Here is an 11,352-nt window from a genome sequence, read left to right on the forward strand (position 1 = left end):
GTGCAGGAAACTTTTAAAAAATCTTTCAAGTCAGTTTGGTTTGCTAGAAAAGGCCCTGTATTTGGAAGCAGTGCCTGGTTTCCAATCCCAGGTCAGTCATTTAACTGGTTATGTTATCTCAGAAAATCACCTGAGAGAACTGAAAATCAACTCCCTTATCTATCAAATGGGATTAATAAAACTTGAGCTCATTTGACCGATCAGTCTTAGTATAAGATCAGATGAGATCACATATATAATTCATTTGTAACAGTAAAGTGTTAAATAAATGCCATAATTTTCTGAAACTGTTAAATGGTTTCCAGTACAATGGAAAATGGTTTTGACATGCCTGCATTGCTGCTTTTTAAAGATTTTTAGACTCTGAAATGCCTGCTTCATAATTAAGCCATCTTTTTCTGTTGTTTTAAAATGGTTTCATCATTAGCTATTAAGTTCTCTTTTTCTTCCTTGTTTTTGCTTAATTCAGTGTTTTTCTAAATCAGTTAGTCTAAGGCTAATTATAGTTCTGTTAGATAGTCTTTTCTCCAAATCATTTGGGTGCTCATTTCTCCACTTGCTTTACTTTCACTTTCACTTTTTAATCATAGAGTTCATCTCATTACCGGTCTGTAATTAGACTTAGTTCTAAATAAGTGTAGCTAGTGTCAGAGTTTATATAATTCATGTGGCGTCTCATTAACCAACCTTAAGGTTCACTCTTTTATGTTGCCCAAGGGCCATTTAAAAAAAAACAAAACATATTTTGTAATAATAGTATGAATGTGCAGAAAGCACCCTTAGAAATCATGTAGTGAAACCACCACGTTTTACAGATGAAGAAACTAAAGCCCCTATCACTGTGAAACTTAACATCTAGCCTTGATTGTAAGATGCCAGTTTCATCCTTTTTGTTTTTGTTCAGTCATATCCAAATCTTGATGACCCCATGGACCAAATCATAGAATGCCAATACTGTCCGTGGGGTTTTCTTGGCAAAGATACTAGAGTGGTTTGCCATTTCCTTCTCCAGTGTTTTAAGGCAACAGAGGTTAAGTGACTCACCCAGGGTCATGTAGCTGGAAAGTGTCAGAGGAGAGATTTGAACTCAGTTCTTCCTGACTCCAGGCCCACTGCTCCATCCACTGAGCTGCCTACCTGACTCTTTCATCCTTTTACTGTCACATATTTACAAAGACTAGAGATATATAGTGAGAAATGAAGGCAATGTTAACAAATTCATTAAGAAAAATTTTAAGGATCATTAATTAGCTGAAACCTTTCCCCCTCCTTATAGCTCTTGAAGGAAATCTTTTTGATAGAAAGAGGTTCTGAATTGTTGCAATACGCATTTTGAGTGAATCTTTTTCAAATGGAATACAATAGCATTTTAGAGCTGAAAAGACCTTTGAGATAGTCCAGCACCCTTTTATAAATAGGAAAACTTGATACAGAGAGAAGCTAAGTGATTATCATAAGGACACAGTAAGTTTGTGGCAAAGCCAAAGCTAGATCCCAAATCTCCTGGCTGCCAGTACAATGCTTTTTCTGCTAAACTGTGTTGCTTTGATACTATTGACAGTTTATAATACCTACATCCTGACTGGATTTCTCAATTGAATTTAGCCTTGAAAAATTGAGGAAATAGCCCATTTTAAAGTTTTCTTAGGGCATCTAAAGAATTTTCCCCAACTATTGTGCTGTTGTACCACTGCAAAGTCTATGGAACCATTGGTCATCATTTTAAAAATCCTCTTTTTCAGAGAAACACTTGGTGCTCCTTCGAGATGGTAGGACCCTTATAGGCTATTTGCGAAGCATTGATCAATTTGGTATGTATTAGTCAGGACCCTGAACTTAAATTCTCTCTAGCTTTTCTCATTGATTGTGTTTTTCAACCCTTTCCACTGTTTCCTTTTTTTTGAGTAACTTTTTGTTGTATAAATGTTTTCTGTCCCCTCCCCCCCAATTGAAACATGGTTTTAAGTCAGCAGTTTGTGTATTTTTCTTTAAATGTGACTAGGTTTAAAAAAAAAAACTATACATGTGTGTCTGTCAGTATACATGGAGACACACAAGCTTGATTATCAGAATTCATTTTTACCAAGTTCTGGGTGGTTTTTCTTTCCCCATTAGGTGGAGCTAAGTATCAGTCTAAGTCCCTTCACCAAAGTTAAGGCTGTTCATTACCATGTAGATATTGCTGTAATAACCACCCAAGCAGTACCTGTACTGAAAGAAGGTCTTTGTTTTACAACAGAAAGGGTTGGGGGTATTTCTAAAGCTTTTTGTTCAGGGACCCCACATTTATACTTAGAATACTGCATATGTGTATGCATCACTTATTAAATTTCTACCACAAAATTGTGACAATAGGTACTTAATAGAGTTTATAGAGTTTGGTGACTGAAATGTTGCTACAAAAATATTCTTATTAGGAACTTTTTTTTTTTTTTCAGGCAATAAGCTTTTTTGGAGTTGTGTGTAGATGACCATGCTTGTGCTAGGAAGGTAAAATTTAGATAAGTTCCTGGCTTCATGGAGTTCACAACTACAAAGAGGATAAGATGCACAAATAGCTATAATGCACAATCACATAAGTGCATCAGAAAGTTAAAAAAACAAACTGTTGGACAAGACCTGAAGAGGAAGATTATTATCTATCAGGGGAATTAAAGAAGGCATTTTGAAGGAGGTGGCCATTGAGTCGGACTGCAAAAGGTTAGGTTAGGAATTTAGGAGGTGAAGGGAGAAATGGAACATGAGAGAAAAGAGACGCATGGAAAGACTGCCAAATTTGAAGTCAGAATACTTCACTTCAAACATTGGCCCTGCCACTTGTGTAATGGACCGTAAGCAAATCCCATCACCTCTAGTCCAAAGTTTCTTTATGTAAGATGAAGGGGCTGCACTAGTTGATGCCTAGATTCCCTTTAGATGACATTGCTTGTCTCCACATCTTTCCAGCACAGGCTATGCTTTGTCTCCTATTCCTACCCACTCACTGTTTCTGGTGAAGGAGTCACAATTCTCCTGTTTCACCAGTACCAGTCCCAGGCTTTCCCTCTACCACCTTCACTAACCAGCTTCTCTAAGGTTCACACTATCTAGATTTTTATCACCCAAAAGATGGCTTTTGACATCTAAGACATTCTCCTTCCTTCTTCAATAAGTTGCGTGCCTGACTTGAAGTCCTTCTTTCCTTCCCTCATACTAGGGGACTTTAGCATACCTGTTAATGTTTCCGAAAGGAATTCCCAAAGTGAGTGATCTGAGTCCACTACAAGTTTTTTATCTGATTTCACCCAGGCCCTCACTGCAGCCATGCAAATATTCCATTCTTCCTTAATTAATTCACTGTCCCACTCTTCACAGGTGCTATTCTGAGCCTCCTCTCCTCAAGATTTTCCCTCCCTTCATCCTCTCAGCTGAGAACAGTGCCTCATACTTCACTGGAATAGTTGAGGAATTGGCTAAAAAGCTCTCCTTTTCCCCCTTCTCATCTAACTTTATTCAGACTGCTTCCCTCACTACATCCTCCCTCACCACCAGGAAGAAGTGACCCTTCTTGTTAAAATTAACCTCTCCAGTATCAGGCTTAATCTCATCCCTTCCCATCTTCTCCAACAAATTGCCTCCACTGTCATCTTCATTCTCTCTTAATCTCTCCACATCTTTTGACTCCTTTCCTGCTGCCTTCGAAATGCCCATGTCTCCTCTATCCTTAAAAAGTCCTCACCTGAGTTCAAATCCAGTCTCAGACCAGACATTTGACACTACCTGTGTGACCCTGGGCAAGTCACTTAACCCCAATTGCCTTGCAAAAAAAAAAAAAAAGTCCTCACTCTATCCTACCATCCCCGCTAGTTCTAGTCCTATTATATTTCTTTCTCTTGGTGGCAAATATCCTTGTGAAAACTGTCTACTGTGAGTGCCTCCAGTTCTCATTTCTAACTCTCCTAACCCCTTTGCAGTCTGGTTTCTGACCTCTTCGTTCAACTGAAACTGCTTTCCCCAAAGTTACCAGTGATCTCCTAATTGCCAAATCTAATGGCCTTTTCTCAGTACTCATCCTTCTTAACATCTTTGACTCTACACTATTGATTACTTCTTCCTTGATACTCTCTTCTCTCTAGGTTTTCTTTGCTGGTTCATCTATGTCACAATCACTAACACTGAGCATCACTTAGGCCTCTGCTGTGGTCCCTTTTCTTCCTGTAACTGTCTCACTTGGTGATCTCATCAGTTCCCAAGAGTTCTGTTACCATCTCCATGCAGATGTACATAGCCAGGCCTAGTCTCTCTCCTGACTTACAGTCTTATATTACCAACTGCCTTTTAGACTTCTCAAACTCAACATATCCAAAATACAATTCATTCTCGTTTCCTCCAACTCTCCTCTCATCCAGATTTCCTAATTACTGTCAGACCCCCTCCCAATCACATCCTACAATCTCAGTGTCATGTTCAGCTCCTCACTGTTGCTTACCCCACACGTCCAATCTGTCCATTGTCAAATTTGTTATTTCTACCTTCACAACCTCTCTCATGTAAGTCCCCATCTCTGCTCATACAACAATAACTAACTCGGGCCTTCATTACCTTTTGCCCAGACTATTGTTATAGCCATCTTACTGGTCTCTCTGCCTCAATTTTCTCCCCTGTCCAGCCCATTTTCTATTCACCTTCCAAGGTAATTCTTCTAAATCATAGGTCTAACCATGTTACCTCCCTCCTCATTAAGCTCTCTTGGTTATCTGTTACCTCCAGGATCAAATATTAACTCCTCTACTTGCCATTTAAAGCTCTTCGTAAACTGACTCCTTCCTACTTTTCTGGTCGTCTTATATTTGACTGTCTTCCACACCTTCTGTGATCCATCTGTACTGGGCCACCTGCATTTCTTCATCCTCTGCCCTTTGACGCTATCTGTCCCCTGTACCTGGAATGCTTTGCCCCCCACCCCCACCCCCATCTTAGCTTGCTTCACTTCCTTTAAGACTAAGTTTAGATCCCACCTTCAGGAGGGAAGGGGAAGGGAATAAGCATTTATGTAATACCTCCTATATTCTAGGCACTGTGCTAAGTGCTTTACAGATATTCTCATTTGATCCTTACATCAAACCTGGGAGGTAGGTGCTGTTATTATCCCAATTTTGAAGAAACTGAGGCAATTGAAAAGAAGGAGTTTAAGTGATTTGAACAGGGTCACAGAGCCAGCTAAGTGCCTAAGGCCACGTTTGAATTTGGGTTTTCCTGACTCCAGGCCCAGTGCTCTATCCACTGTGCCATCAGCTACCTCAGGAGGCCTTTCACAGTCTCCCTAGCTACTGGTGCCTTCTTCTCTCAGATTATCTTCTGTCTGCTCTTGTATGGACCTGTTGTCTTCCCTATTAGGATGTAAGCTCTTGGAGAGTAGAAACTATTTTTGCCTTTCCTGTATTCCAGAATTTAGCCAAGTATCTGGTGCATAGTAGCGCTTATTGACTGACTGACTCAAATATCCTTTCCAACCCCAAATCTTTTATTCTGTGGCAATTCAGGCAGCACAGAGAGCAGCAGGATCAAAGGTACACAGGTGCATGAGAACCCAGTTTGGGAGTGGTGAAGAGTTTTCCAACTTGGAGCATAGGGTACATGGAGGAAAGTAATATGAGATCAGGCATATTTATTTGTATCTCGAAGTCTTCTGATGTCAAAGACCTAGTATTCTTTCTGAGCTTTTCAACAAACTTTACCCTCATGCTTTAAAAGTTGTGAAATGAAGTAAGCTGGCTAGCACCCAATTGATGATGAAAGAAAGGTAAATTTCTTGGTTGGTCAGCTGTGTGGCAGACAGTGGTTTGATGCAATGAAGAATCAAAGGTTAGGCACAGATCCTATGATCCTACTTGGTGACAGCGTGGTCCTTTGCCTTGTCAGAATTATAAGTTATGGAATAAAGTTGAATTAACCTCATTGAGTACAAAAATAAACTGAATAGGAAACTACCTCAAAAAAAAACCTCTTTCATAGGTTAAAAAAAGTAAGCACCTGCTATGTGCCAGCACTGTGCTAAGTGCTGGAGATACAAATATAAAAAGAAAGACAGTCACTACCCTCAAGGAGCTTACCATCTAATGAAGGAAGACTTACAAAAGAAGGAGGGAGTAGAAAAGCTGGGGAGGAATGGTGGGGTAGTCAACGTCCCCAAAATGAGTGCAGCCAGATAGAAAAGAAGACTTCTGTATTGTGCCCCCTCCTTAAATGGAGGTTGAGGAATTCATGGCTCACTGTTCCTGTCAGTACCAGAGTGTAGTGAGGAAGTATGAATATTAAGGCTGGTTCAACCCTGCAGGATGATAAAATGTCATAGCCATGACATTCCTGGGGGCATGGTGAAGTCAGAGAAGTCCAAAACGAGTGCAGCTGGATGGGAAATAAGGACCTAATTGTAAGAGCCCACAATTGTTAATATAAGTTACTAACGAGAGACAATTATTTAAACGCTATAGTTTGATAAATTTCAGTTTGATTAAACACTTATTATGCTGGGGATACAAAGACAAAAATGAAAGTCCCCGCCCTCAAGGAATTGATATCCCACTGGAGAGGTACATTTATATTTTCCTACAGCCCAGTGGTTCTGTCTTCCCAAGAACCAAGGGCATGCCCTCTCTTAGGTTGACAGAATGTTCTCTTAATTTAAGCATTATAGGATCTCTTCCCTGAAATTGATTAAGTCTTCTATTCAAGGGAGACTTACTAGGCTTTGGAGACCAGGAGTTTAATTCTTAATTTTTATAACCCAACTGAAGCCTTAATACTATATGCTTTCACAGGGTACACCTGGAAATATCATCTTTATTTGAATCTCTTATAATTTAAAGAGGCTTACCTCAGAATATGTGTAATAAATGGGCTTTGTACTCAGGAACTTAAAACTAAATCTCTCTCTCTCCCCTGACATGCTTACAGCTAATTTAGTGTTACACCAGACTGTGGAACGAATTCATGTGGGCAAAAAATATGGCGATATTCCTCGAGGGATTTTTGTTGTCCGAGGAGAAAATGTAGTCCTCCTTGGAGAAATAGTAAGTAAAGAGCTATGGTTGAGCCAGGTGCTCATGATAGTTGGGTTCCATGTCTTTCCAGTAATATATAAATATTTTCATTCTCACTTCATTGAACTACTCACTTAGAACCAGGAACTGTTTGATAGAGACACCCCAGTACAGTACAGTGAAAAGAGCACTGGATTGGAGTCAGAGGACCTGTTCAGCTCATGGCTAAGTGTGTGACCTTGGCCAAGGCAGTTTCCTCTCTGGGCCTTCATCCAAGGGAAATCTATAGAGTAGAAGCATTGGATTCAGCAACCTGCAGTCTCTTCCAGGCTGTTATGTTGTGATTCTAAAGTAGTTGTTGATGTTGACAAGATGATTGCATTTAACTTTTGTTCTTAAACCTATTATTGTTCAGTTGTGTCCAGCTTTTCATGACCCTACTTGAAATTTTCTTGGCAACGTTACTGGAGTGGTTTGCCATTTCTGTCTCCAGCCTTTGTTACAGATGAGGAAACCAAGACACACAGGATTAAGTGACTTGTGGACAGTCATACAGCTAGTAAGGTTCTGAGGCTAGATTTGAACTTGGGTCTTCCTGACTCCAGGCCTGGTGCTCTATCCACTGCACCACCCAGGTGCCCCTTTTAAACCTAGGCCTTCTTGTTAAACAGCATAGTACCTGACCTGTCATGAACTACTGTCCTGTGGTAGAAGTAAATACCGTAAACCTACTAGAATAGGCACTGAGAATGCTCTAAGTGTGTGGGGAGACAGAATGAACCTAGAACAAAATGTACAAAATGATCATTTCCTCTTTATGAGAGAACTCTCAAGTGCTTGAACTTATTATCTATGTGCTGTAGAAGGCTTTTAATAATGCTTTAACAAGAGAAACAAAAATTAAGAATGATGTCGTGTTACTGTGGGGTAACTTTTGCTTGAAGACTTAGTGTAGTAGTCCCAAAGAGAGTTAAGGACACATGCAGAATCATGAAGATTTTATAAATGATCATAAACTTAAGCAATCACTGAATAATTCAAGGGTACTATAGCACTTGTTCTTAAATAATGTGGCATAGCCTTTTAATTGCAAGAATACAACAGCAACATGAATGTATCAATTAGATAAATAGGTTGGACAGGCCACGTATAAAGCAAGGAACATAATTATTTCCATCTAGCTGCTGTAGATGGTAACCAAAGGAGAAACTGTACTGTAGGAAAGGGCTACAGGTCACCTCAACATTTTCAACCATACATGTGTACTGGTATAGCAGAGATATTTTTGGATATGAGTGAGAATAGATATTTTGATGACTTCTTGCTTTTTATCCCTGTGGTGTGAGATCACTTATGGAATTAGCTTCTGCCCTCTTAATATCTTTCCATATTTCAGATGAGATTCCAACCTTTGATACATGTACCACCACCATAAGTACTGTGAAACACTGGAATTAGTATCTAGTAGTTGTGCTCAGCATCCATAGTAGCTGTGTATGTACCCCTTCCTTTCCAAAATTATATATTTGCAAACAGAAGGGTATGTTTAGTGAAAGACTAAGCTGACCCCAAAAAGATTCTCGGTCTGGGTGGTCTGTTAAGGGATTATTACCTTGTTGAGTCCTTTCACCAGACTATGAAAACAATACATTTTAAAGTGATTCAGCCAAATTTATTTGCATGTGTTGATCTTTGTAAGTGTATTTGCTTCATACCCCCCACAGCCCCTTAAATTTAGAAGAAAAAAAGATTATATGCTTTTTGCATACAAAAAACAGTTTTAGTCTTTCTTCTATCTCCATAATAAGTAATTTATCAGTTCTTTCATGAGAAAATATATGAAGGCATCTTAGATAGAAATGGACAGAAGAGGAGAAATATTGTTTATATATTAACTTAAATTTCCTTAGGAAAATATAATATATAGGTTTGAGAAGGAATGATTTGGAATCCAGCCTAACCTAATTATACCCTCTGAAAACCTCAAACCATTAAGGGAGTTTGGGATATTCAGTCATAGACTGGGAATACCTCCAAAACTAAAGCTATAATCTTCTTCCCAGATGCCCAAAGAAGGGGCAGAATCTCATACCTTTTTTTAAAGCCATTAATAATAATTAATGCCCTGTATTAAGATATTTAATATATAAGAAATTTGGCTGAATGGATAAAGTGACTTGAACTGAAAGATTTACTAAAATCTGGTCTCAGTAGCATTTTATTTTTTAAAAAATTATTCAAGTTTCTGACAAATGGGACCCTACAGAATTTCCTTCAGCAGTCATGGAGTATTGATGAACATCAAGTGAGGTATTAAGCAGGAAGATAAATATGTTCACTCAAAGCATTTGGGTGTCAAGAAAGATGTGTAAAGTACAAACCAAAGGGTCTTCCAAATGATTCTGTCTCAAGGTGATGTTTTACCAGTAGACCAACAACACTGCTCATCTCTGGCAAAATGAACAGCAGTGGCAGAAAAAGAGATGAGTCTAACCTCCTGCACTGAAGAAATCCAAGTCTATATTCCATACTTAATGCTTAGTCATTGAACTAGCCCAAGGGAGGGAAGGGAGGAGGTGGGGCTACATCACATTTGGGTAAGAGTGCTTTCTCTTATCCCAGACTATTCACTGCCACAAAAGCACATGTCTTTTAAGACCAGTCCTCTTCCAGTGATGTTTTGTAGCTGCAAAAATTAGTCTCTGAATGATTAAAATTACAAAATATCTATAATAGGACAGTAGAAAGGTGTGCATACTTAGGTATAAGTAGACTTCTGCTTAGAAAGTGTTCTTCTAACCATTATTGAGGAAATAGATGACCAGAAAAAATGGTTCATGAGCAGAAAATGTAAGATAAGAAGATCAGCTCAAATGGTAAAGTGGTACCTTGGAGATAATAAAAGAATAGAAGGAAAGCTCATAGTGCCTTCCATAGATGTTCTCTGGAAGGTGTTCTATGTTTAATGGGAAAGCATGAACACATCACATGATATGAGAAGATAAGGGAATCTTCACTGTTGAAGAACATAACCCAGATCAATGAAATCCTGTTGTCTGCCCAGGAATGAACATATAAGTAATAGCTAACTATCAGATGACAGTTTGTTTGATGTCTTTGGAATCATATAATATTGGCTCCTTTCTCTTTCTTTAAATAGATTTAAATAGTACTCTGAGAGTGCAGCTTTGTGTCCCCCACCCCTACTACCCCCTTACACCCTTGCTTAGGGGAACACATTCCGAGTTATTCAATCTACTCTCCTCATCTTTCTCTTTCAAATTATGTTTAAACACCTTTATTTTCCAGGACCTGGAGAAGGAAAGTGACACTCCCCTCCAGCAAGTGTCTATTGAGGAAATCCTGGAAGAACAAAGGGTGGAACAGCAGACTAAGCAGGAAGCAGAGAGGCTCAAAGTCCAAGCTCTCAAGGAAAGGGGCCTCTCCATTCCCCGAGCAGATACTCTGGACGAGTATTAGATGGTCTGCTCTGAATCTTGCCCTCCAAGGAGCAGAATTTGTCGCTGCAATTTGTGACGCAATGGTTACTCTTTACTAGAGTTTGGAAAATGGTTTTATTTTGGATTCTCAGTTTCACAATTGTGCCATGAAGAAATCATGTGGCCTTATTTTTTTCTTAACAGAATCATTGTATGAAGGGGCATGGACTTTTTCACACATGGTTGTGGAACCAACAGATTACTTCCACTAGGCTTTATAGGGGAACTTACTCACTTGTAAATAAAATATGAATCTCAAAACCATCAACGTATTTCCCACTTTGAAGTCCACTTCTCTGTCCAGGTATTGAATTAAGGAGCAGCCTATCACGAAAACAATAAGTATTCCTGCAAGTTATGTGCCGCTAACTTAAGACATATTTCTGAGCCATAGGTATTAAAGGGTCCTCCTTCTTCTCATCTTTGTTTTTGCTAAACAGTAAAAACAACTGCCCAGAGCAGCTGTGTTTTAATTTGGAGGGGGGAAGCTTGAGTGAGGTTAGTTTTCCCAAAAACTTGTCATAATAGACATAGATGTCACATTCAAGCACACACTCTCAGCTGTCAGAGCCTGCTGTTCTATTTCTTGTAACGTTATGAGACAGCAGTAAACTGTCCCTGTACCAACTGTTTCCCCCTTTTCCTTCTTTTAGAAACAACTAGCTACTGTCCTACTTCCACCAGAAGGGGAGACAGCTTCATAAAGCCAAGCCACACCTCTGCCAAATCTGACGGTATTTTAATTGTTTCACACCCATAATGCCGCACCCTTGTGAATAAGAGAAGGAGATGCATTTTCTAATCTCTTCTTGGAATCAAACATCATAATT

The 11,352-nt window shown here is 39.2% G+C and overlaps 1 protein-coding gene across 2 annotated transcripts in view; it reads left to right on the top strand.

Moving 5' to 3' along the window:
- LSM1 (LSM1 homolog, mRNA degradation associated) overlaps positions 1–10,787 on the top strand; it is a 15,670-nt gene extending 4,883 nt beyond the window's left edge. The window contains exons 2-4 of one of the 2 annotated variants that reach the window (XM_027865318.1): positions 1,743–1,811; positions 6,937–7,052; positions 10,332–10,787. In XM_027865318.1, coding sequence (XP_027721119.1) covers positions 1,743–1,811; positions 6,937–7,052; positions 10,332–10,502 — 356 coding nt within the window. In that variant the 3' untranslated portion in view covers positions 10,503–10,787. The remainder of the gene's footprint in view (positions 1–1,742; positions 1,812–6,936; positions 7,053–10,331) is intronic. The other variant, XM_027865319.1, reaches the window with a different exon arrangement.
- The last annotated feature ends 565 nt before the right edge of the window (positions 10,788–11,352 follow it).

Source organism: Vombatus ursinus, unplaced genomic scaffold (genome assembly GCF_900497805.2).
Source record: "Vombatus ursinus unplaced genomic scaffold, bare-nosed wombat genome assembly UNPS02014778.1, whole genome shotgun sequence".
In the NCBI taxonomy this organism is placed as follows: domain Eukaryota; kingdom Metazoa; phylum Chordata; class Mammalia; order Diprotodontia; family Vombatidae; genus Vombatus; species Vombatus ursinus.